This window comes from Oryzias latipes, chromosome 4 (assembly GCF_002234675.1).
Source record: "Oryzias latipes chromosome 4, ASM223467v1".
NCBI lineage: Eukaryota > Metazoa > Chordata > Actinopteri > Beloniformes > Adrianichthyidae > Oryzias > Oryzias latipes.
In genome coordinates, this window is record NC_019862.2 from 18,579,500 (window position 1) to 18,606,690 (window position 27,191).

Genomic DNA, 27,191 nt, shown 5'->3' on the forward strand with positions numbered 1-27,191 from the left:
GCTCCTGTGTCCTGTAGCAACCCCCAACTTCTCCCCACCAGGAATTTGACTGTTAGGAATCTAAGTGCCAGGCGTTTAAAACCAGAGGAATGCTATTGTTCTGGTCACAGCTGCACCAGCACTGGTCTGGCTACTGCTGCCACTGAGTGTGTGGGGAGGGTGGGAGGATGGGGAGGATGAGGAGGATGAGGAGGAAGGAGGGCGGGAGGAATAGAAGGTGTGAAAAAGGCAACTTTTACGCGTTTTGTAGCACCTTGCGGTTTCGTCACAAAGCAACGCATACTTGACAGCGAGTTGACACATTCCTCAGCCCTGGAAGTTTGCAGAGCTTTCTTCTCCTCCCCCTTCTACTTCAGCATGTATTCTTGATGTATTTTCCTCCAACACAACAGATTCCACTTTATCTATATCTCTCTTTGCTCTTTTTCAATAAAAAGGAAGACAGCACATGCTCAAAATTCCTTAGGATGTTGAGATATTAATGCAGACATGTAGAAATTATGGGAACTTTTCATTAAGATGGCAATGAGACCATGAAGATGTCTCTATAAATTTAACATACTTTACTTTGTGTAAAATGCAAATGTTTCCTAAAAGCATCAATTTGTATCTTCAGCTTTGACCAAAAAAAGACAATAGGAGACATACAACCAAACTGGACTGTGTAACTATTTGGAAGGGAGCCACTGTATTGATTCATCCATCTATTCATTTTCTTAATCCGCTATATCCTTTACAGGGTCACAAAGATCCATTATATTGATTTTAAACATAAAATAAACATTTAAAAGAGGACATCCAATTGATTTAAGGAAATAAACCATATAAATACATTCATTCTCAACAATTTTCAGCCATTACAAGACACATGCACTCCCAAAGATAGGTCCTCAATTGCTTGAGATTCAGCTAATATACTTTCTGTTGTGAGTCGTTTAACAGTTCAAGTTTCTCTGTAACTGACATACTGGGCATGTGACAGGTCCGTCTTTGGAGGCGGTGTGAACGTAGCTTGATACAGGCATAAAAAAGTATGATCTTGCTGTAGAAAAATCTTCAAGTTGTTCCTGTGGCTTCCAGGAGAAAAGTTTGAACATATTCTTGGAGTTGTTGTCTCCATTTTAAAGCATACAATCAGCAATTCTTTAGGTTTTACTAAAGTTTCTAAACTTGAAACAGGTTCACATCAAAAAAGTAAAGTGCTGACACATTCTTGCCCGTATTTTATAGTCAAAGCAGAGAATTTGATCATTTTTGGATGTAGAGACAACATAAATATGGACACAGAACCTCATGGACAAATCAAAATTGGTGCCATGAGACCTAAAGCTGAGTCTGTGGATCTGTAAAGGATTTCCCCCTTCTCTATATCACCTCATAAAGCTCTCTTTTTATGACACACACATACACATGAGAGGAAGCAGAAGCTATACAGTAGCGTGGTGGCAGAACTTCTTTCCCTCTCTCTTTAGTAATTACCATCCAGCTGCTTGTTGGAACAATGGTTGGCTCTCCTCCAGGCAGCTGACTTTATAAACTCTGTGCCACGCTCAATTTGGAGCACAGCAGAGGCTGGGCATGACTGGCACCCTCCAAGGCATCGCTGTCTCTATATGGGATTTCCAGTGTGTGTGTGCATACATGTTTGTTTGTGCTTGTGTCATCTGTTTGTGTTTATGAGGATGTGTGCCTACCAGATCCCATTTTCCATCTAGTTGCTGCATCACTGGGGGCTCCTGGCTGCGTTTTCACTCTCCTGTTACATCACTGAAAGAGAAAATCAAACAAAGACCATAAATGCAAATTAAGACTCTAACAGGTGCAGTTCTATGAAATGTCAGAATTAGATTTTTTTTCAAGCATATTAAAGCACATTTCTTAGCATGAGGCAGACACAAGCACAATAGGTGAAGTTCAGATAGGCATGATTAAAAAAAAACACCCAATCCTTGAGTAGACTGGCTTTATCAAATATTTTGACTGCTGAAGCACCTGTTTCTTCACCACCACAACATCTCAGGTTACCATGGGGATAGGTGAGGTACCGTCCTGTTCTGTTTGATCATGAGGCTTTTATGAACTGCATGCCATGTACATTTATGATCTAAAAAGTAATGGACATCTCTTTGTAAACCTTTTGTAAAGAAACTGTTAAAGTTTTGAATGGTTTGAATGCTTGATTCAAAATTCCTTTCTCTGATAAATCAAATAGGGTCTTTCTACTGATATTGATGTTAGATTGACTGAAGGATGGGAAGAAGCAAACAGTTTTACTTTTTGCATAAAAACAAACTTTTGTTGAAATCTGCTGTTGATTCCAAAAAGCTTCTTTTTTTTCGTGAAAATCCTGCATTTTTTTTTGTTCTTTCTTTATTTTTTAGGAAAGTCTAAATTGTATGGCACAAGTATATTGTATTGCTTTTTTATTGGGTATTTGAGCTTATAGGAGAAAGATTTATAAAAATTTCATCCTTGGGAAAGGCTGTCGACTGAAAAGATTAAGAGTTCACGGAATCCTTGTTCATCCACAATGGGTCCCAGTGTTTCCTGATCCAAGGTCGTGTTTCCAGGCAACCAGTAGTACAGAGCAAAGAGCTTCAAAACTTATTTCACCTTTAGCTCTAAGAAAAGAAAGTTGGTGAAACTTTGGCAAAATGTGACGTGAGTGTGAACCAGCAGTGGACATACAGGGGAAGATTTCTCTCCTTTACTGTACATTGGCTAAAGGAAACAGATTTTCCAAACACACACTGACTTATTTATCTGAACAAAACCATGTTCAGAAATGCACCCCACCATCACCATCTAACCATCCACCGAACAACTACTTCGTTTGCTCAGTTGTGCAAGAACGTCTTGGTTCTTCGTCCTTTAGTACAATGATGACTTGTTTGGTCCAGCATGTCCAGTTCCACTGAGTGGCACCATCACCAAAAAGTGCAACACTGAGTAGTGTATGCACACAGACATATGTGTGCATGCACATACACACTGTCCAGCTCTGGGTTTGGACAGTGAGGCATTGAAGAGCAGAGACAAACAGCAGTTTGACTGAGATTAGCTGCAACTCCATTAGAACTGTCCGCCTTGTTACTGAGAAACACTGTCCAGCCGATGCGTGGTGGCTGCAGGCGGGGGGCATTTTGTAACATGACCAACTCCTAATCACCTTCATTCATACGAACTGTTGTTTTTACCTTCAGAATGTAAGTTCTTGGGGAAATAAGGGAAATAATGCAAACATAATTCCCCAAAATACACACCTTTTATTGATTGGTTTGCTTTCCCATTTAGACTTTCTAGACCTTTAACAACGTCATGCAGTAACAACTGTGTCCTAAAGAAGTTGTTTTTCATATAGTGTACCATGACAGATTGTCAGATCTGCTTTGGGAACAATTCAATTTCAACTAATGGATTTACCATTGCCAGTACATCAGCTTAGTGTCCATCCAAACAGGCCCAAGTTCCCCACTGAGAATGTAGAAATGTGAACAAAAACATCCTAAAATACTTGTTTTCTTTAATAAGAATTACTTTAAATTGATAATACAGAGCTGTTTTTTATAGTTTTAGTTGGTGTGCCTTGTGATCTTTTATTAAACAAAAAGTGTAAATGGCTCAATAGGTTGAAAATCATTGGCTTAGGATGTAAAAGCCCAAAGTGATGCTGAGCAGGAAAAGTGGCAAGTGAAAGTATATTGCAATATCATAACAATATTGTTCTATATTTATATTTTATTAAGCTTTTAAGTTAATAAAAAGATTAAACAATCTCCACAGAGCTGTCTGAAGTAACACAACACATATGTATATTTCTGATCTCATTTTTTTGCTGCTGTCTGCCTTCTCTTCATCTTTGGGTCCTTGAGATCACACGAGCTGTTATCCAAACACATTATAATATTCACATTTATGTCTGCAGTCACAGTATATTCATATGAAGTACGCCACAAAAGCAGTAACGTTATCCCCCATTTGCAAGACATGCGGGTGAGGCCCGTGCACTGTGGCAGAGGGCCAGGCTAATGCAAACAGAGGTGTGTTTCTGATTTGACTGTTCTGTCTTTGCTGTAGCCGAACCGATGCAGACACACAATGCAAAGGTAAGGACATGGCTGTACTTCTCAAGTGTGCTGTGTCGATGTCTTCATTCTAAATGTCTTGGTTCTACAATTACATAATAAGTATTAAAACGTTTGTTGAAATTGTTTGAGTCTCTCAAATAAAAGGTTTACCTTTTAGTAACTTAAAGAACCGACTGTGATATGAGTAACTGTATGGTTTTTGTATGTAAGTAAGCAAATAAGCATGACTGTGCCTCCTGACCCATCAGCGCAACTGCATGCGTGTTCATTTCATTTCCATGCATGAAAGCTTGTGTTCACATGTGCGCATGTTTCAACGGCCGGCGAGCCCCAGAGATGGCCCCCCACGGCTTCCAACAGAATTGTGGGTAGCTGGGAAAGGGGGTTTGGATTCTGGCTTTGTTTGTCTCCGTGTGCTGACATCACTGTGCTGATTGCACCAAATCCCTGTCCTACTGCACACAGCAGTTTCTATACAAAAAAAAACGCATGCACAAACACACACACGAACACACACACACACACACAAAACCACATGGTACAAGTAATGCCAACTAGGCCAAAAAAAAAAAAGAGCCATCTCTTTCGAGCACACAATCAAACATCGGTGAGTACTTGCATGAAGAGCTAACTGGAGGCAGAAGGGTGTCTATATTTTAAAAATAAAATATAGACACTTACATAGACGAAATATAGACAAATATAGACTTTTCTTTATTTAGTGTTTTAAGAAAACTTTTTTAACTGATTACACAAATTCCCAGCATTTAAAATTAAAATCAAAAGTCACTTTTAGTTCATATTTGGGTGTCTATTTAAAAAAACAACAGTGGGCCAATTCACTGTTAAAAAACACAAATAATAGTGTGTGTATGTATATATACACACCTGGGTGGTTCAGGCTGTTCACTCACACTTTAGTACATATTAATTTGTTCTCTGCCTCCTCAGATCTAAAGTTTTGCCATAAATACTGTCGTCCCTCAAGTATGAGTCTGTTTGCTCATAAGCTTAGCTATCTGACTGTCCCTTTACATAGCCTGGTTAAATATTAACTGAGAGCCTTTCTTTTCCCTCAAGGGCTGCCTTTGGTATGTATGCACCCTTGAGGCAGGCGGGGGGAGTCTTGCAATTGTGTTGACCACACTTCCTACCAGCTTAAAGGAAATAGTTATTTTGCCAAAGCTTTTTGCCATAAAGATTTCTTTATTTGTTGAATACAAATAGATAAAGTCTTTGGCCTCTTAGCCATGAGGAACATTTTTAAGGTGGTTTGAAGCTGTTGCACAAACAAATCACCTTAAGATCTTCTTAAATAGGGCGAAAATAGAAAAAGGGATGCTAAACAGGCTGCATTACCTTAAATATAGTGCAGTGTAGGCAGCTTCATTTTTGGGAATATGAACACAGCTTCCCGTTTAGGGACCCTTGAGTTTAACAGCTTCTCGCTGATGCAGTTTTTACTGTCATCTGTGAGTTGAATAGTTCTTTTCTGAGCCTCCTTTATGCCCTTTTTTGTGTCTGTACAGTTTTGAGAACAGACAGATTCAAAAATACATTGAAATTCCAAGACAAACACAAACCGTAGAGACGTACACACACTTCACACACATCCAAGCTCTGCCGAAGGCCCAGAAAAACGGCTGGGATGGACCCAGCACTCAGAGTCACTTAGAGCCAATCAAAGCTGATGATAGCTCAGCCATTCACACCATCCGTCCTCTGCTTCCCTTTTCCTCTCTCCCACAGAAAACTCGCTTTGTAGGATTTCCTCAGGTGCCTGCCACCATTTATATGTCAGTGACTCAAGGATGTAAAATCAATAAATAAATCAGCAACCATGCTAATAAAATGTTAGCTCTGCTATCCCAATACTGAAATTGAAAATTGAATAATAACTGGCAACCATCATGTAAGATGCTGGTTCTTCGTTGAAATGAAACATACAGATGCAGTTCAGAGTAAACAAAACACAATTTGCATGAATGGCTCTCTCCTGAAGTCTTGTAAACACAATGTTTTAATCTTGATCAAACCATCTGTTACCACCTCAAGAAAATGTTGTAAACATTAGAGTGCATGCCATTCAAAAAATCAAAACTAGTTATTCATTTGAGATTTAAAAACATTTTTTTTTTACCTAAAATTGCAATTTTTAAAGTTGTAAACTGCCATTTGTCATTTGCTTTTAAAGTTCAGATAAATGCTGCTACATGTATTAAAAACGATTTACCCCTTCAGATGTTTTTCCTTTTAATGTACATTCTTGTACTGTTGGACTATCCCAGTATGTTTTCAAAACAAAATCCCACGCGTATTTTCTGAGCCTGCTTATCCATATTTTTACACCATAAAACTAATGGAGAATTTAGTTAAATCCATGTTTTATTCAATTCTAGTTTTAGTGATCTAAGAGGAGCTTTTTGATCCTTCTAAGCTCAGTCAGTACCCCTAGATGAACATTTTTTATCTTCAGCTGACTTCATTCTCAGCGATACTCGGACCACATCCCTAGCTGTTGAAAACTTTTTAATAAACTTTTAATGGCCACTACGAGTCCACACCCCATCCTCGGTGAGTTGCAGCTTTTTCTCACACACACACACACACACACACACACACACACACACACACACACACACACACACACACACACACAGCCTTGTCAGGGCAAACTAAGAACTGTGGCAAGCGGGGCAGCATTTGGATTGGCTGGACAGGGGTTGCTGGGGGTGACGGCAGATTTGGGAGACCACCTGCTGAGCCTCAGCCGCCAACTGACTGAAAACATTTACATCAGAAGCCACCCAAGATAGAGACTGAAAAAAGAGAGTGAAAAAAAATTACAAGTCATGAGAGGAAATGAAGTCATTTTTTTATAAATATAAAGGATTTATCCCTGTTGTAAATGATTTTTATGTAGTTATTACACAGGCTTTCAGTCATTTTAAAATGTACTTTTGAAACTACTTGTAAGTGGATAGTTGTGCAACATTGCAGAATGTTGTTTCACAGACTTTACAACCTGCCCACCCACTTGTACCTCACAACTCATCACAATGAGATGGCTGAACCTGGATGGTGACAGTGGAGGAACTCTATGTTTGCTGTGAGCAGCAGTCATTTCAGATTGATGGGTTAAAACCTCAACCCAATACTGCCAGGGTTGAAGGTGTGAGTCTGCACACTGCCTGTGTTGCTTCTGTGTGCAGGGAACATTTGGCTTGCATTCAAGACAACAACAAAGTTTCATTGACAATAGCACAAAACTTTGGTAACCGTTGGGCTTTGGCAGGAAGACAATTAAAGGCTGTTTTTACAGGAATTTTGTGCAGATCTAGGACTGGACCAGCTCTTCTGATGTACCAAAGATGATTAGACAAATGAGTTCAGATTACTAATTTGAAATCATCTAGAGTAAACAACTCCATCAATACATTGTTGTCAATTAGTTTTCAAACATTTTTAAAATTAAGACAAAAAAAGATTAATCTTTAAAAAAAATCCCAGTGCAACCTACACAAATGGAAAAATAATAATAGTATTGTGTTTTATGCTTAAAATTCAAATGCTTTTAGGTCAATCAGAAACTCACATGTAGTTAAACCAGCCCTCTTAAGATTACTCTGCATGGTGTCAGTGATTTACCCAACAATAACTTGCTTAAAGATCCACATTTCTTCTTCTTTTTGAGGATCAGCTCAATTCTATTACCATCCATAAGCATTTGTTGAAGCGTACGCCTGCTCATCAACACTTAAAAGGAATTGGAAATATTAGGGTTACTGAAGTGTTAAAAATCTAAATTCAACAATGCTGAAAACGGTTCATAATCAGCTTAATTTCAATTCTAGAATTAGAAAAAAAAGTTCTGCCCCAACAACAACTGTTCCAGCAGCAGAGCTTTGCCACGGCCCTTGCCCCTCCAAAAACACCCATTCCCCCTTCTGATCCCCTAAAAAGGCTGGGCCCTGTATGGGGGTCTCCTCAACACCCCTACTCCATCCTCAACCATCAGTTGATGTGCATGTGTGTGTGGTTGGGTTGGGGAGGGGGGTCACTCTGACCCACAAACTGACCTCCTCAAACTTCAAACTGAATACTTGTGGCAGTTACCACGACGACAGAGCTTTTCCAAGCCTTATCCTACTTACTGAGACGAGACGAGGAAGAGGAGGAGGTGGGAGGAAGGAGAGTGAAGCAGGAGCTAAAGCAAAGAAAGAGGAGATGGAGAGAGAGACCGGTGTATGCTGGTGGGGAAGGGGGGGAGGGCAGCAGGCAGGCAGAAAGCGAGAGTTGCTGCTGTTGCATCTCTGTGTTTTGCATGAGTAGACAGTTTACTGGGAGATTATTCACAGTCTGGTATTTAGCCTTATTAGGCCACTGCTCCCAGTATAGACATCCTTGCTCATTATTAACACACTGAAGCCTTTTTGTCTTTCTCTGCTTGTTTGTACATTTTATAGAGCTCGCCCATTTTTTTCTGATGTTCACAAATAGACACAGGAGAATCTAAAAACATGAACTCTGTGGGAGTGTTTTTGAACCTATAACTATTTTTTTTCACATACAACTATATATGATTTCTAGTTAGACTTTTTGAAATGAAAAAGTCAAAATTGCAAAACAGTAAGTCAAACTCTTATTTTTACCAGCATTTTCTACCATTTCAACACTGCTTACAAAGAAATTTGTTTTTTTTTTCTTTACAAAGTAGGAAAACAAACTAATTATTTAATTTGTACACCAGAATGGACATGGTCTTTTTCAAAGGGCTTGTTTCAATCCATGTGCATTAATTTATAGAATTAAAGTTTCAACGTATAAAACTAACTAATTCTGCCTTTTTTAACACAATCAAAATACTTGTGTGATAACAGGAACTTAGAAGGAACAATTACATTTTAATTCAATTCCAAAATTTATATAGAAATATTAAGCTTTTTTAGATGGACTGAGAAGTCGAAGTTTAGAGTAAAAGTTTTTAAACACAAGTGGCCACTTCTAAACTTTGTACTGCCTCACCTAAGAACCATTGATGCCTAAGGATGAAGTTCAAGTTTACTTGAGAAAACTGAATGGGGTTGTGTTAGGAAGGGCATCTGGGAAAAAAATCTCTGCCAAACCACCTGTGCGACTCAGTGAAAGCTAATTCGCTGTGGCTACCCCCTGAAGGGATATGCCAAAAGATGAACATCAACAACTTTGATGGAACCACCTTGAATAGATGAGGATTTACAATTCTGTCAAGAATGAAAAGAAAAAGTATAACAAGAATCACTGAAGAAAAATAACTGTCTTCCATTACTCCAGTTATGAGATATATTGGAGGTAAATACTGACTGACAACAGATAAATCTCACCTGATCCCAGCTACTCAGAAAGTTTTTATTTTATTTTAGGACAGATTGTTTTCAAATATGTGACTTTTCTCTAAAGCACTCTCTGTTATTTAGAGACAAATACATCAAGTTTAGAGAAGGATCATTTTAGGATCATCATTAAATCTACTCAGAGATTTGACTTAAGAAAGTTTGGTTCATAAATTAATGAAGAAAACTTTGGACTAAGTGGGATGATGTCAGATGTATCTACAAAGTGACAGAAAGAAAGAAAGATATCCATTTTACAATGCACTGGAAGGCAGATTGGTTTAGAATAATGAAAAATCTCGTTTACGTGAAGTTTTTCTGTGATCCTTTTAACAAAAGTAGGCTTTCTTGACAATTTATTTTTCAGAACATGTTTAAATATTTTAAATGAACACTTCTTCTCAACACTTCACACTTCTTACTAAATAAATAATTAATATCTAATAGGTAATAGCTTTGTTTAAGTACCAGTTAAACATCCAATAGGTCCTTTAGAGAATCGCCAGAAGGCCATTCCTGACTCAGGCTTCTACATCTAGACCTTTCTGTTAATTGGCCTGCATTCAAGTTAGACAGAAAATGAGACATTTTTTAAAGAAATAGCAGCTGTTGTGATTGCATATGTGGGGGCCGCATACAACGGAGAGCTTGCTTTCGCCTTGAGAAGAGCAAATCATAAAGATTTGATGAAACAGGACTCAAAAATCAATAGTCCATGTTTGTATCCCCAGGCTCGCTGCCAGTCACCCGCCCAGAAACTGAAGTGATTGATCCATTTCTTCTTTAATCTGTTCTCAACAGCTTCACCTGGCTAGTTCCCAAGGTCATGCACTCCGTGTACCCAGAGCGAGCCAAAGACTCAGTGCTGGGACAGCTAAAACAAGGTTCCTGCACTGTCTTGGTGCTGTTAAATCTACAGCTTCATGGGGGGACAAAACGGAAAAATTTTCTATTGTCCTGTACTTTTGCTCTTGTTTTCTTTAGATCAAGGTTGCATGTTTTGGAGATCTGTCCTGTCTTCCAGCAATCCCATCTCCTTAAATCACTGCTTATAAAACTGTACTGCAAATATATTTTTTATTTCCATTCCTAACTCCTGTCTTGCATGCAGTCCCTGCTCCTTAAGCTCTTTTCTGTTCTTTTTCTGCACAAGAATCTCCAGAATGCAACTTTACAATGATAAGCTTGAAAATGAAAATCTAACCTTCATCTCATTTAAATACTTCAGTGAATCTTTTGATGTTTTATGTCACTCACAACCTTCTTTTTCCTTTAGAGATATCACTTTCACCTTTTTTGTTTCTCTTTGTTTAATTATGCTTTGTCCGGCTTGGTTTTAATGTTTCTCTAAATTGCTGCAAAGTTTTTAGTTTTCAACGCTTTACTCGTAATCTTTATGTGTTCGGCGTTGATATATTGTTTGACACAATCTGCAGTTTAATCTGTTTTAATCTGCTTAATCTGGTTCATCTAAATCAGCACCAGTTCCATTTTTTACTGATCAACTTAACATCACAAACACAGTCTGCAGTCCTGTGCACCCAGAGGCCTCACAGTGGGATGGAGGATGATATTCACATTAGAGCAGCGTCATGAGCACAAGCCGCAGGCCAACAAGGCTAACGGGCCTCAAACCTCCCTCCAGGCGATTGAGCTCTGTCAGACGATAAATCTGTAAATGATCCTGTATGTCATTTAATCAATATGAACAGGCAGCAGCTGTCACACATCATCGTCTCCCCTGGGGGTCATTGTCGAGAAGCACCAGAGAAAACTACATGAATGTGTGGAAATGAGGGTGTGTGCGTCTCCTTTTCTGTTTGATCTGATCCAGTTTTCAGAGTGGAGACGGCTGAGCTTGATCTTTAGGTTTCTACAGTGGCCCTGAAGTGCAAATCAGATCAACAAATCACTCAACGCAAAAACATTTTAAAGATCACAACGACAATTAAAAAAGCAAAACAATTAAAAGAAAAAGAAAAAAACAACATAACATTTTAGAAATCAAAACAAAATTCCAGAACCAAAACACAATTCTAAAAGCTGAAAAGACATTTCAGACATTTGACATTTGAGTTTTTTTCAAATGGGTCTTCAAAGTTTTTGTACTTATAAAATTTTCATGATTATTATCGAGCATATCGAGTATCTTTTCATGTCAAATTACTAGAATTGTGTTTAAATTTCTGGAATTTAGTTTTAATCTCTAAAATGTCATGCTGTTACTTTGTTTTTTTTATTTCCTTTTTAATTGTCATTTTGATCTTTATAATGTTTTTGCCTTGATTGATTTGTTGGTGTAATTGGCACAGTGGCACAGTGGCCCTGAATCGACATTTTGTAGGTTTCCTTTTCTTTTAAAAAGATTACTGTCAAACATTTAAGAGGGGCCTGTTTAGCTCGTGCTGGTTTGCAGCACCTTCCACCCATGAAACCTAGGTACAAATCCAGGCTGCTCCCTATCCCCTTCTCCGCTGCTGCGCTGGTCCCAAGCCCAGTTGGATTGAGAGGGTTGCATCAGGAAGGGCATCCGGCGTAAAAACATTGCCAAGTTAACCATTCAACTGATGGGAGACGCCGAAAGTGAAAGAAGACTGTCAAACATTTAGGAAGTTTTGATTTCTGTTTAGAATGCATTTAGTTGTGTCATAGATGTAATTATTTTCTGTTCAGCCTCCTCCTGAAATGCCATTTTTGACAAAACATTCTGCTTTTTAAGGGGAATTAAAAACAATTTAAATCACTTTTATTAATGAACCATAATACTTTCACAACTCCATTTTAGTCCCTGAGTTCCTGCAGGGAAGAACACGGAAGTAAAAGCGAGTATCAGGAAACACTTCAGGGTGTCTAACTCCTGTGGTTCTTCCTCTCCTTTCCTCCTTTTCCTCGTCCCTTCTTTCCTTCTTCTCTGTGAGACAGTGAAATCTCATCCAACCACTCTGCCTGCCCTTATAGCCAGCAGGGAGGGACATGTCACTTCACTGGTGTGATTGTGCATGTGTGTGTGTGTGCGTCTATTGCTGCGCGCCACACAATGACGAGAGCAGGAGGAGGAGACAGGTGGGGTAGGTGGGGGGTGACAGGGCTCTGATCTCTCAGATAGGGAGATAGCCACCTGATTCAAATGGCTCGCTTGTTCCCGGCAGTCACTCGATCGGCGTGTGAACTGACTCCTCTCTTATTTACAATCAAATGCTGCTGCGCTGACCTGCCCAGCCCAACCCAGGCCAGACCGCTCTGTCTGCCCTATATTTACCATGTGTCTCTCTCTGCCTCCCTTAAGCACACACACATACAGGTGCACTCAGAAAAGCTGGGATGGAAACTTTCTAGAAATGAGGCCAGCTGAAACGATCATGCACCTTCTGAAATATGAGCAGACAATCTAGCAGAAGTGGGTGCTAGGAAACAACACTGATAACAAAAAATGTGAACATTTATTGAAGTGGCATGAGAAGGACGATTTTACAAAACAATCCTGTGTAAGTTAGAAAATATGGATGCTCACATTTCCATTAACTACAAAGAAAAATGCAGGATCCAAAAACATAGAAACCTGTTTGTAGCAGCTCCTCAATAAATTTTTATGTCAAGTTTTGTTGGATAAATGACAAAGAAACACAATCATCCCTTCTAAATGAAAGCTTCAACCCAGCAAACAAGATTAAGATGTGGCCCGAAATTAATTTGTTTTCCGTTTTTAACCCTAAAATATTGTAAAATTTCATTTATGGTGTCACTGAACTGATTTGTTGGTTTTGCTCCTCCGAATGCATCATGGGACACCTTTCAGTTTTTAAAGACAACAATTAAATATCTTTGTAAATGTCTTGCCTCTAGGTTGCAACACCTTATTGGATATCAAGAATCAATTTCTAGATTGGATTTTCTAGATATAAAATCAATAAATTACTCAGAAAATGAAGATTTCATGAAAAGCACATGGATTATGTTGTAAAGGCGCTTTAAGGTCGTTAGTCTTACAAGAAGATACAATCTAATCTGGACTAATCTGTAATTTATGTTGAGAATTCAGATAAAACATTAGTTGCAGTTTTGAGATTTGCAGATTATAAATTTGTCCTGAAACAGTTGTTTAAAAACTTGAATACTTGAGAAAGAAATCTGAAAATGACCCATATTGTTCAAAAGTGAATCGACAGTTTGTTGGGAAATAACAATCACCCGTCTCAGCTTCATCAAAATGGGCCACAGAGTCGGTGACAAACTAGTCTAGTCCACTGCATCTGCCTGCTTATCTGTCTGTCTGTAACTGTCCTGTCTGATTATTTCTCCCAGTTGGCCCCGAGGGTACACCCTTACTGAAAGAGGCCACTCTTCCATTCAACAACAGCTTCTGTCAGAGAGATCCAGGGAGAGGGAAAGACTGAGACCTCTGAGTCACCAGCTCCAGAAAGGCCTGATGCAATCAATCGAAATATACACTGAGGTTGTAACGATCGAATGGGAACCACGTTTTGCGCATTGGGAAAGAAAGCTCTCCAGGAGGAAATGTGCAGATATTTGAAGAGCAAAAGTGTCGGCTCCCTGGTGCCGCCCCTCAGAATTGCAGGTTGTCATGTTGAGCAACACAGTGGATTAGATTTGATCCAGTTCAGTCTGTTTCCCCTGAATTTTGATCCAATCTCAGATAAGATGCAGGAAGTGTCAGCAGGATAAGAGAACAATAATCAGAGATGCACCAGGACATACAGTGACCCAGTTAAAACAAACTGATTTCTGAACATCAAGTGCAAAGAAAGTCAGAGTTTTATCTCTGGTGTGTCTGAATAGTGCCAGTAAATGAATTATTTGGCAGATTTGGTGATCTTGGGCGGCCGTGGTGCAGCGGTAGGGCGGTCGTCCCATGATCGTAAGGTTGCAGGTTCGATTCCCGCCTTGCACGCCCATGAGTCGAAGTGTCATTGGGCAAGACACTGAACCCCACCTTGCCTCTGGTGGTAGGCGGGCGCCTGTGTTTGGCAGCGGAGCGACCACCAGTGTGTGACTGTGTGTGTGAATGTGTGTGTGACTGGGTGAATGGGTCTGTGACTGTAAAGCGCTTTGTCCTTGTAGGAAGAAAGGCGCTATATAAGTATACGCCATTTACCATTTACCATCTTCTGAATAAAATTATTATCACGATTCAGCTTTTTTTCAGTATTATTATTATTATTTGAGTTTATAGGTTTCTCTAGATTGTAAAAGAACACAATCAAAAATATGAAAATGAAATTCCTGTTGAATGAAAGCCGATTGTGCATCAGGTAAATATTTTTACCACCCAGTCAGTAATAGGCATGTGAAGAACAGGTTTTAGTCATGACGTTTAAGGTTGTTAGCTAAATGTCAGGAGAATCATTTTAATTAAATCACTGGACAAAAAATTATATTAAACGCATGTCTACAGAAATCCTCAGTTTGCAATGGATGTGTTGTCTTTTTGAAGAGTGAGCTGTGGTTTAGACGTCAGTGCAGTTTTACAACAGCTGCGCTATCTGTCTCATGACTTCTTAATGTCAGCTTACACCCTTAAGACACTTTAGTACCTTGTCAAGTTGGTTCCCTTTGGAAGAAACACAGACATGCAATACAAGGACTGAGACTGATGTGAAAATGTATCTTCTTCCTCTTTTGGCTTTTTCCCATCAGGGGGATCCACAGCGAAACAACCTCCCTTTCGAGGAAGAGTCGCATGGTTAACTTGGCAATGTTTTACGCCGGATGCCCTTCCTGACGCAACCCTCTCAATTTATCTGGGCTTGGGACCAGCACAGAGTCAGAGAAGAGAATAGGGAATAGGATGGTTTCACGGACGGAGGGCGCCGCAAACCAGCACGAGCTAAACTGGCTCCCCACTGATAGGAAAATATAATCTCTTTTAAAACAGTGATTCATCTAATTGCTTAAAGACACTTGTTGCTTTAAATTTCTGCACAGAAAGCAGAAGTTTCCTAAAATGTATTGACATTCAACCTTAAAAAATTACATGATGAAACCATCCAATTAATTGATCTGGTTCGAGATAACCCTAATTTAGGTTGATCTTGCCAAAGGTTTTACTAGTTATCTTCTGAATACAATAAAATATTTAATAAATTAAAAAAAATAATAACTTTTGTCAAACTTTGTCACATCTCAATTATATCCAACTTTCAGGCCTTTATTCATTTTCAATCCTGATCAGCTACAATTTGTTTGCTGATTGTTTCAAAGTATACTGAATTAGGTTTACTATATTTTACAGTTTGGATTTTAAATGTTAAAATATTGTTATGAAAATGAGATTTTGATTGACTCCAGGACTTCTCGCACTATCCGATTTCGATTCATCAACTCGGATGCTTTTACTTTGAAAAGCAGCGTGCTGTGCGCAAGTGAGTAAATCTCACCTGAGCATAGATCATTTATCTGGTGCCATAAATTATTTATTGCTGAACAAAATTTGACAGTGAGAGGATATTTTGTATGTATTTTGTGTATTTTTTTTGTTTGTTTTTACCCTCCGACTGCTGAACTGAAAGAGGGCCGCATCCTTTCAGACCCATTTTTTCTCAGCATGAATTTCTGAATGTGTCATGTCCTAAAATGGGACAGCCACGACACCCCCCCCCCTCCCCGTCCGCCTCCCCGCTTTAATGTGCGAGTGGAGTTGTTGGTCAACAGTTGGGTCGGGGGGGCAGGCGGAGGGGGGGGGGGGCGGGAACAATGGCCTGTGCTGTTGTGTGCTGGAGTCGGTGGAGGGAGAGAGTCCTGTCGATGACAGAGTGAAAGAGGTTAGTGTCTATGCTGGGAAATGAGACCAGGATGGGAGGGGGGGGGGGGGCCTGTGTTTGTTGGCTTGTTAATGATGATTCAGTCCCATCAGTTCAGCAGGCTTCTCCATCAAACAGGCTCCAAATTTAGAGGAATCCGCTTTCCGCTCAGAGATGCCACATCTGCGCATCGGATCGGACAGTCGCTGAGAACAGTCAGCTTGCAGCTACACTTGTTTTCTAACAACCACCTCCTCCAACTCTGATGGGTGCAAACACCATTCATGCATTTGTGTTGCAAAAACAGCTGCTTTCGATTAACAGAATATAAACAAAATCCAAAATAAAGCAAAAAGAAAAAGACTTTCTTTGTAGCTCTACGAACCCAGAATTGAGTATTCAATACGTGTCGCTACAAGAAATAAAAAAGGAAAGCAGCGGCCGGATGAGCAGAGACTAAGCCAGCTGGACCAAAATGTGCAACGTGTTGTGTTTAATTGAAGACAAGCCAGTTGCTGCAGCAACGATTGCCTCTGTGTTACACTTATCCCAGCCGTCCACTTTTTCCTCTCCCCTCCGGTTCTCCCAGACATCCTTAAGTTGGAAAACAGCCTATAAAACTTTCTCACTTAGCTCCAAATCGCCTCCTGCGACACCGGGTAAACTGTTTCCAACGAAAGGTGAATAGATAACGTGTATTGTGTGTGTTTTAAAGTGTTAAACTGATTTTTACATGCAATGGATTTTGTTTTCAATATTTTTTACAGGGAATCAAAATGCTCAGCTTTGCGTAAAAACGCAACCAACGAATGGAAAAAGTAACACAATGCAGACCGTGCCAAAACAGACCCCAAATGAAAGGAGAAAGGAGCACCAGACGGTCCAGTAATTTCACTTTGCGCTTCCAGACTGCACAGAGCTGCTCGACCACCTGTAGCATGCAGCAACAAGAGCGCGTAAAAGTCTGCAGCGTCATTTGTTCATATAATGCAGCGCAAATGCAATTTTTGCGAGAGTTTTGTGTAGCATTGTTTTTTTTTTTGTGTGGTTTTTTTTTTTTTTGTTTTTCATTAAGGAGCTCCCGCTGACTCTCCTCTTCCCTATAGCAGCCAACAGTCTCAGCAGCCAGCACAGCCAGCCAAGCGTTTGACGTTATTAAATAATAAAGAGATGCTGATCTGGTTGCATTGTTGTGAAGGAAAAAGGGCCAATTAGCGTGCCGTTATACTATCATTATGGCTGTATTAACTCGAATTTGTTATAAGACAATGCGCACACTGACGCTTTCATTTCGCATCTTTGACATCAATATGTGAGGAGATCAGCGACTGGAACAGCACAGATTCATGGGGAAGTTGTTCTGGTGACACAAAAATAAATAAACAAAATTAAACTTTTTCTGATTTCATGAACTAATGATTTAATCGATTAGGAGTATATTATTAAGACATTTTTGTTAGTAATTCAAAGCTTCCACGAGCCCGACTAAAATCAGGATTTTCCCACACAAATCACATTAACACATTTTCTGTTTCTTGAAAAGATCACTTATGAAGATAAATAAATAAAAACGAAAAATAAAGATTCAGTTCTTTTTCCCTGCTTTTTCACAGTGAAGGCCCTGATCAATTCAGCAAACAGCCCCAAAACGTTATTTCAAAAAGAAGACAAAAGCACATTTCAGATTTTCTTGTAAAATTTGGACGCCAAGTTTAAAATAAAATTCACAGCGCGCAGGGGATCTATGGAGACGAATTTCAAACAAGTCCGCATTTTGGAATGAAAGGCGGCTTTTAACGCTCTCAAAAATATGCCAACACCAAAGGAGAGATTCATGTTAACCCTTCTTTGGAATAAAACTTTTATAAAATGTTTCACTAAAAAAACAAACAAAAAAACAAAGCACTTTGTTTTGTAGAGACACACGGGTCCATTGTGACTCTTATGATAAAAACTAAGGAGTCTGCGCCAGTTTACTGTAAACCCCCAACAAGCACTCACACACAACCGCGCGCATTCACACACACACAAAGTTTGGGTAAACACATGGAGGCTACATGCGTGTTTCTCTTTCTGGAGTCGTGATCCGCAGCAAACTGCGCGTTTCTGTAATGATGGCGCTCTATAAAGCTGTCAACATCAATGAACAGAAATGATAAACGAAGCTAGGGGAGGAGGTGGTGGTGGGAGAGGGGGGGGGGTATACGTGCGTGTGCGCGCATGAGAGCGTCGCAGAGGTCTCGAGCCTCTCTGAGGATGCGGGCCGAGCCGAGGCTGATGGCATGCTGGTGTCAGTGTGTGGTCCCTTTCAATGAGGGCAATGCGCGCGGTTGCGCGCATGTCCGTTTAAGGGAGAGAGAGAGAGGGAGAGGCACCACCCGCTCCTTCCTTGCACCTGCGCATGATCAGCAGGCTGCTGGCTGCCAGTCAGTCCCTCACACGACCCCTCCCTCACACACACACACAAAACACGCGCGCGCGCAGACTCGCACTCTGCTCTGCTGTCACAGCTCTGTGATGAACGACGGTGTCATAGGACTCCAATCTAAAACTTTTCTAGAATAAAAACTTACTACGAGAGTTTGATCATTTTATTTATAAATAAATTAGATTAAATGCGTCAAGTCAGTCCATCGCTACGCTGTCTCGACTGTGGGTTTTGAGTAGAAAAATCTGATCCTTGTGATTCTGTTTTAGGGTTAAAATCCCGGAAAAAACGCGAATGTTAGTTTTGACTAAAACGTCCGCGCGCGTCCGTGAGGCTAACAAACATCTCCCAAAGACGCAGCGGACCGTCTTATGTACGGTTGACGTCACACGCCTTCCTTATCAGCAGTGAAAAAGGAAAGTGGCTCTCGTGGGATTACAGGCCCCAAACTTGCATTGTGCGCTTGTGTGCACGCGCGCGGGCGGGTCATCTGACCTAATTTTAATAATCATTTAATCTCAACAACAAGCATCGATCTTATTTGGAAAGCAGCATGTAAACAAAAGCGCGGACGCAATAAACGAGTGATGCGGATCAGACATGTCAACCGTATTTTGTTTATAAAATTATCAAACAATTTTAAAGAAACCAACTTTTTATTTCAACTTATTTAATTCTAGGATTTATATAAAAAATGATTTAAAAAAGTTGCTGTGACAAAGGCACGCGCACGATAGTAATTTTAGATAACATCTGGAACTACTTTCTTTTGTCTTCTTTGAACTGTGGGCTGTGAAAAAAGGGGCGCGCTTGCCACCTGTTGCAGACCAAATATCCTACGCCAGACTCTGCACGCGAGGAACAGACGGCTGGATGGATGGATGAACGCATGGATGGATGAAAGGATGAAGCGGAGGAACACCTTTACTGAGGCTGTTATCTCATTCCGATCAAGACAAAGCCCCAAATTTTTGTTTTTACTCAAATATGTATACGTTTGGAGCTGTTTTGATGCGCAGCGACTGAATACAGTTTATTTAAGAAAAATAATTAGTTACAGATTTACAGAACATTTATATTGTAATTTATTTACTCCACGAACAGCTAACTGAGTACAAATAAAATGAAAATTAAACATCTGTCGAAAATTTCCATTCGCTCTCACAGGTCCTCTGATAAGCCTCAGAACATAGAGGTTGATCACTAAACACATCAGCTTCTCTGTCTGTTCAAAAGCCTTCTTTCATCACATCAAAGGTGCTGCGCTCAGCCGGCTAAAACTAATCATTTCTAGGGCCCTGTGGGCCTGTAAGGCCCCGGTGTTCGGGAAATAAAAAAGAGGGAATTGAATGCGCTCCCTTCCGACCTTTTAGAAACAAATTGTTTACCACTGGCGTTCCTGGCTATTACAAGCAATTCAGCTGCTCTGATCAATAATTAATGGGGAATGCAACGATCCCCTGACCTCTTGAAGGTCCGCCTGAGAGAAACAGAAAGAGAGAAGGAGAAGCGGACGGATAAATACCGAGGGGGGGGGGGCTCTTCAAATATTCATCTCCTGCTCCCCCGGGACCGCGCCTGCAAGACCCAACGGTCCAAATCGAGCTGTCTGCGCGCACACACACGGTCAGACACACTCCCCCCAGATTTCAAACCGTTAGTTAAATTCAGGGCGAGCTGTTAGCTCATCATGAGGATTATCATTATGAGAGGGGGAAACCAGCCTGCTTGGCAGAAAGATGCATGAGAAATGATTTTTTTCTTCCCTTAGTACCGGTTTGGGGATTTTATTAAAGGCAGAGGGGAGGCGAAGCGAAAGTCACCATAAAAAAAAAAGAAAGCTTGAACCTGGAGGAGCGGGGTTAACGCGTAAAACAGTGTGATCAAACACTGCATTTATTATGTGTGGAGCTCACACCGCAGATGAATATCTATGCTTTCAATATCTATAGAGCTCACTTTATATTTGGCCTTCTTTGGGTTAAAATAGCAGCAAGACGAAAAGAAAAAAGAAGCAATTAAAAGAAAAGTTGTTCAAAACGTGTGTCTTCTGGTATATTAAAACCTTGGAAATAAGAAAAATCACGAGGAATATGCATTGTTTTGAAGATGTATATTAAAAATTGCAATAAAGGTTCCTGCACATTATTTAATAAAAGAGGAGACAGGCTATACCTGCTGTTGGATATTTTGTTGGAAAAATCTTCCCCACTTTTTAGGAAACTGGCAACAAAGTTTGGCACCACGGGGCCATCCGCAGGCACTGGAAAATAGAAACGTGGTTAACCACGACGCACACGCTGGATGAGGTAACCAGTGGTTGTTTCTGAATGTTAGTTAGGCTTTAGACTAATGCTATGAAATGATAAAATAATGATTAAAAAAAGGCCAGACTGCGTAAAAATGGGGAAAACATACGTGAATACCTGGCAACACAAACATGTGATGACTCCCTGCACACATATGAATAACAGAAACCAAATCAAAACTCATACAATTTCAAGTATCCAAATTTCCAAAATTTATTCATTTCAAACTGCATATTGAAAAAAAATATACTCAGCTGAAATTGTAACTGTTATAAGGATGGTATTAGTTCTCGTAATATATACATGGAGTGGTTGGCTTCTGCGTACAGGCCACAAGTTTTCAAAATACAACTACGGGAATGAAAATTTTCAAATTAAAATATCACAGTAAATATACAGAAATTTTACAAATCAATTAGAAAATAATGAGCACAAGCGTCATACCGCTAACAGCTGAAAAGTGGGAGACGGAAATATAAATTAACAATCTAAAATTGATATTGTATGACAAAAAAAGAAGTGTCTTACATTTTTAATGAAATAAAAAATGTTTAGTAATATAGACCTTAAATGAAAAAAAAAAATACCTGCATCTTTTGTCCCTTTTTATTCCAATGTTTTAATTGGAAGCATAACTGATCACTTCCATTACTCTTGTTCTGCTATTTTTCACTTTTAATGTTCTCTGCAGAACCAGCTTTATATATATATATATATATAATAATTAAAAAAGGAAAATAAAAATGCAACCTCTTGCAGATTAACAAACAATTTCATCTGATTGTAATGTTTCTTTGATAAATACTGTACAAAAGGTGATTGCAATAATAAAACATTTGATTGCGACTCCCACTTTCTAGTCTTCCAAACTTCATCCAACAGTGAAGAGGGGATCTACCGTTCCTCTATGCTTCCTTAGGATAAAAGGAAAGAAAAAAAAGTCCCTTTTTTTCTTGAAGATTTCTATACAACTTTTTCTCACCCATTTTTTTTCTGTACAAAAATAGTCCAACATTAAGTAGTCCACAGTAGCTTTTATAAAAGTCTGCTTTTGCCCCCCTCCTGCGCTCTGTCCCTTACATGTGTGTTAACGGCAGCGTGCCGTTGATCGTCGTCCCGGGCACGGTGCTCTGGTAGTGGCCGGACATGTGTAGCCTGGTCTGGGCAGTCTGCTCGCTGACCTCCGCCCCGGGCAGGTACATGCTGATCATGTCCCTCAGATCACCGCTTTGGCAGCCCGGGGCGGCCCGGTGAGACGAGGAGGTGACGACGGGCGGGCTGGAGCTGCTGGACTCGGACTTCACCACCGAGGAGGGCCCCATGGAGCCCAGGGCGGTCATACCCGGCGTGGTTTGCTGGGAGTAGGACATGGAGTACGTCGGGGAGCCGTTCATGTAGCTCTGGGAGCTGGTCATGGAGTTGTACTGCAGGGCGCTCATGTCGTAGCGGTGCATGGGCTGCATCTGGCTCGGGTTGTGCGCGTTCAGACCTGCGTGCTGGTAGCTCAGCTGGTCCTGCATCATGCCATAGCCCCCGTTGGTCCAGCCGTTCATGTGCGCCGCGTAACTGTCCATCCGCTGGTTAACCCCACCGCCCAGGCCGGCCCCTACCCCGACACCGACCCCGGTCCCCATACCGTTTCCTCCAGGAGCCAGCAACCCGCCCGGTAAGGTGTATTTGTCCTTCTTCATGAGGGTCTTGGTTTTCCGCCGGGGCCGGTATTTGTAATCCGGGTGCTCCTTCATGTGCAGGGCCCTCAGCCTCTTAGCCTCGTCGATGAAAGGTCTCTTCTCGCTCTCTGACAGAAGTTTCCACTCTGCGCCCAGCCTCTTGCTTATCTCCGAGTTGTGCATTTTGGGGTTTTCTTGCGCCATCTTCCTCCTCTGGCCTCGGGACCACACCATGAAGGCGTTCATGGGTCTTTTGACTCTCTCCGGGCTGTTTTTCTGGTTGGTGCCGGTGCCGGACGTGTTTGTGTTCCCCGTGCCCCCCGTGTTGGTCTGGGGAGCAGGGGGCTTCAGTTCAGTCTCCATCATGTTATACATCAGGGAAAATTTTAACTTTTCGCTGGGAGCTCCCGAGCAGAAAAAAAAGACAAGAAAAAAAAGAAAAAAGAAAAAAAAGGAGCTTCTCTCCAGAAGCTGAGCGCAGACAGAGGAGCGCACGAGCGCTTTCAGTTACCTGCCGATTTTCTATGCAACTTTTCTCTGGACAAAAACAACGAGCATCAAGCCGCGCGTCTCCGCACACTCTCCCCCTCTCACTCCCACTCAGCGTGTCACACCGTGTGTGTGTGAGTGTGTGTGACAGAGAGCCTTCTCCCAACACGTCCCGGCAATGTTGTGTCCACAAAACTTCTCCCGCGGCTGCTCGCAAAAAGCATCAACAAACTGTACTTTTTCGCCTCAGTCCGCCTGAGCCTTGACAACTCCAGATAGTTTTTGAACAAGTTAATAGACAACCATTCATGTGAAGGGGCTGTCAGTGAATAAATGGCTTCGGCCTGACCAATCAGAGCGAGCCCCGCGCGCCAATGGGAGAGCGTGTGGTCGGAAAAGGGCGGAGTCTGGAGCGCAGCGAGGCACAGGCGTACACTCCGGCTCCTGCTGCCCATATCAGACAATACTAAGTACATATTTACTATTTCATCTTGCTTGTGGGAATTTCTATGTTTGATAGCGCTTTGTGAATACGTTACACCTTTTAGGTGGAAGTTTATACGACGCAGAGATGCAGCATTTTCAAAATCAGAAATTACTTTTTTGTAACTTTTAAAAGCTCAAAATGTAAAAAGTTAATAAGTACAAGTAAAAAAAAAAGACTACTTTTTGAATACGTTTTTAAAATTAAATTAGACATATTGAAGCAACATGACACTATTTCTTTTAAAAAAGAACAGATTTATTTTTATTCTAAATTGTTTTTTAGATGAAATATGAGGCATATCCAGACCAAATGAAAAAGCCACTTAATCAACCCTACTTAATGGCCCAATAACATAACACGCAAAGAAACTTTGTGAGTTAACTCACTGAAAGCTCTGAACAGCAGAGCTGTGGGGTGAATGTGTGCGTAAAAGAAGGTGGAGAGGGGGGGGGTGTCCACGGCTCGTTTTTTAGCCTTGAAAAGAGAAAAGGTAATCCAAGATGTTTCCCCCAGTCCTTTTGTTTAGGTGAAGTTGAATGCCAACACACACAGAAGGCAGACGGCCTCATCTTAGCACAAATAAGCGCGTTTTGTTTGGGATGTTGTCGCTACATCTGTCCGGACAAAGACCCCAACTCCACTTCCACTTCCACAGTGCCAGCGCTGCAGTTACGCATGGGTCTTTGTGGCGTGGTACGCGCACCGGAGACACGAGACAGGGACCGAATGAAAGGTGAGGAATATTTTAAGATGAAAGTGTGTTCGCACAAAAGATCTACACATTCATAGGAGTTCCAACAAGTGTGTCAGCCAATTAGTGGGAATCAAAACGCGGCCTTCACCTGCGCTTCAATTAGTCCTGGATCAAGAAACGGCCAGACTGGGATTATTGTGAGGTGAAGTTGGAATCAAACGCAGTGCGAAATCAAACCACATACTCGCGTGGCTCAAACAGACAGAAAACAAGTGAAGTTTTATGAGGCTGAAAGTGTTTGTGCCACTTGTTTAGAGTTCCATCCAGAAACGCCGCAAAGCGTGCTGCTGCGTGACACCAGTGCCGCCTAGTGGACAGAAGGAGAACAGCAAACAACCGCATTTTCAGGCCTTTTTTCAAGGAGAGCAGCAACAAATACATTATAGAGTTTTAAAGGTGCATTTTAATACACAACTTAGATACAGCCTTAAACTATTTTCTGACACCGGCTCGTTTAAAATCCGCCAAAGTTCACAGACGTTGGTGATGATCTTCATTTCAGACAATCCCAGAAGGCTAATTAAAAATAGATCAAGTATCTCCGCACACCTGAAATAATTTAATTTAGCTTTTCTAGATTAAATCATAATTGAAAGCGAATAGATCAGCCCTTATTATTTTGTTTTAGTTATTCGATATTAAATGAAGGAGAGGAGCCCCCGCGCGCTCATTATGCGGGCCCCGGCAACCTTACATAAGATTCATCTTGTGCTTAATAGGCTGCGAGAGGCGACACATGCAGCTCGGTCCATTATAATGCAAGGTTGAAATGGGCCGCTCGGCTACTATCTGCATCTGAGTGTGTTCCCCGCTACCTCTAATCTGCTTATGATAATAAAGGAACAGCGGGGCCCTGCAGCGCTCTGAAAGCATGCCCGAGCCAGCCGGGAATGGCCCTGCATCCACAATCACCCTGAATTAAAGCCGTTGTTTGGAGGGGAAAAAAAAGAGAGAGGGGGACATAAAAAAAGGAAAAAACTAGTGGGGCGGCTCCCTCGGACCACTTGTAAACCCCCCACCCCCCCACTACACCAAGTTGGGATGGATCCTGCAAAACACAACGAGCGCCGTGCTGTGAAATCCAAATACTGGTTTGTAGTTGCATAAATGTAGGTCGACTGTGCTAATAATACAAGGATAAAAATAAAATAAAACATACAAGTTGATTTTATTTAAAAACTATCCCATTTTGACTTGGCTGCTGGGTTTGGAGGTAAGTTCACGCGCTGCAAACAGATTATCCAAAACTTGAAAACCGGAAAGGCGCGCGCGAATGGGTAACTTCGAGAAAGAGTCTCGTATTTGTATCCACTAGGGGCCGTAACACTGGCTAAAGACGCAGCGCAGAAAATACTTCAACATAATTGAGTCAATTTTATTAGTAAGGTGGAAAAAATAGGACATTTAATTAACCCAATTATCTAAATAGACGACTAAACTGTTTTTCCTCTTAACAAGAATTCGACAAACATTCTACATTTCTGATTGAATTTTTTTTTCTTTTTTAAGACTTTAGAAATATAGGTCCAAGCAGAAAAAGGTCAACTAAAATGAATTCCAAATGTGTTTTTTTCTTAATTAGGCATGCGCGTTTAACAGCATTGTTAAATTAACGAGATGACGTTAATCACAGAAGGCCATAATGGATTTTTCCAGTGCAGAATTATGATGGAGAAAATAGCCCATAAAGCGAGAAAACTGTTTAAACATAAATTTATGATGACATTCAATTAATTAAATTGGCCAATAATAGCGGCTCTTAAATGTACTAATGTGAACTGTTTTTTCAGGCTCAGATTGATTGAATTGAAAACTAAAAGAGGAATAAAGAAGACGTTGAATTGGAAAAAAATAAATAACTAAATAAAAATGAATAAACGTTGAACATCGTTTACTGGAAGAAAACCGGCCGACACCTCCGACAGTCAAGTTCCAGATGCCATACGGTGTCATTCCACAACACTACGCGTTTTACGCACACACCAAACCCAACACACACTGACTCACGCACGCACACACCGACACACGCAGGGCTTCTCCTCTCCACCGCACTCCAACTTACTGCCAGTTTGGGTGTTGTCCTCTTCTCCTATTCCTCGGCAGAAATTCTAAACAGGATGACATTACGCGCGTCCCAGCTCCTCCATATCCGACTTTCGCTTCATCCGAACAGGCAGTTGTCGGTCAGTTGGGGGGCAGCGCCCCCGGCTCCCATCCCCGCACAGCTGCGCTCCATAACCCGGTAGTCCGCGCGCATTCCAGCCGACCGCCGTGCCTCTGGTTGGGCCGCGCAGCGCCGCGCATGCAGCCCCGCTCCCTGTCTGCAGCTCCGCTGTCTTCTCTCCGCTCGCCCTGCAACAAGAAAAGCCGTTTATGGCGACACACAATGTGAAAAGGGGGCCGATTTAAAAAGAAGAATGCAAGCAAGAACAACAAAAGTCAGTTATAGCAAAGTCTGTGCCTCTCCTATCTTCCACCCCCTAGCTTAGCCCACATAATGAGCAGGAAAAAAGCTTTATATTTTGTTCACTGGGTATTCACAGATAATTTGAAGCCATTGTTTCTGTCACAGATGGTTCTTTTTAATACAATAACGGTGCTCTTTGTGAATAGCGAGCCCACAATAAAAATCTAAAGCGTCCTCCTGAATAACCATTTTGTTCTCTCTTGTATAGGCCGAACAAAAGCGCCAGTGAGGTAATGGCCTGCCTTATTGAAAGCCTCAGAATGGGGATTTGATAAAGATTTTTTTTTCGCTCTTTTTTCTTTTACAAAGTACACGGCAATGTCAAAGAGAAACCGACACGGGATGAAAAGAAAAAAAAAGTAAAAAAAA

At 41.0% G+C, this 27,191-nt stretch overlaps 1 protein-coding gene and 1 long non-coding RNA gene across 2 annotated transcripts in view; both read right to left on the reverse strand.

The window, feature by feature from the left end:
- LOC101162358 overlaps positions 1-27,191 on the reverse strand; it is an 87,414-nt gene that overhangs the window by 16,064 nt on the left and 44,159 nt on the right. Inside the window, exons 2-3 of the long non-coding RNA XR_002289995.2 lie at positions 26,418-26,707; positions 1,695-1,767 (exon numbers count right to left, since the gene is read on the reverse strand). This is a non-coding gene — a long non-coding RNA (uncharacterized LOC101162358). The remainder of the gene's footprint in view (positions 1-1,694; positions 1,768-26,417; positions 26,708-27,191) is intronic.
- Positions 22,032-23,000, reverse strand: sox2 (SRY-box 2). Its single transcript, NM_001278881.1, has one exon. It carries the CDS (start codon positions 22,998-23,000, stop codon positions 22,032-22,034), a length of 969 nt encoding a protein of 322 aa, NP_001265810.1.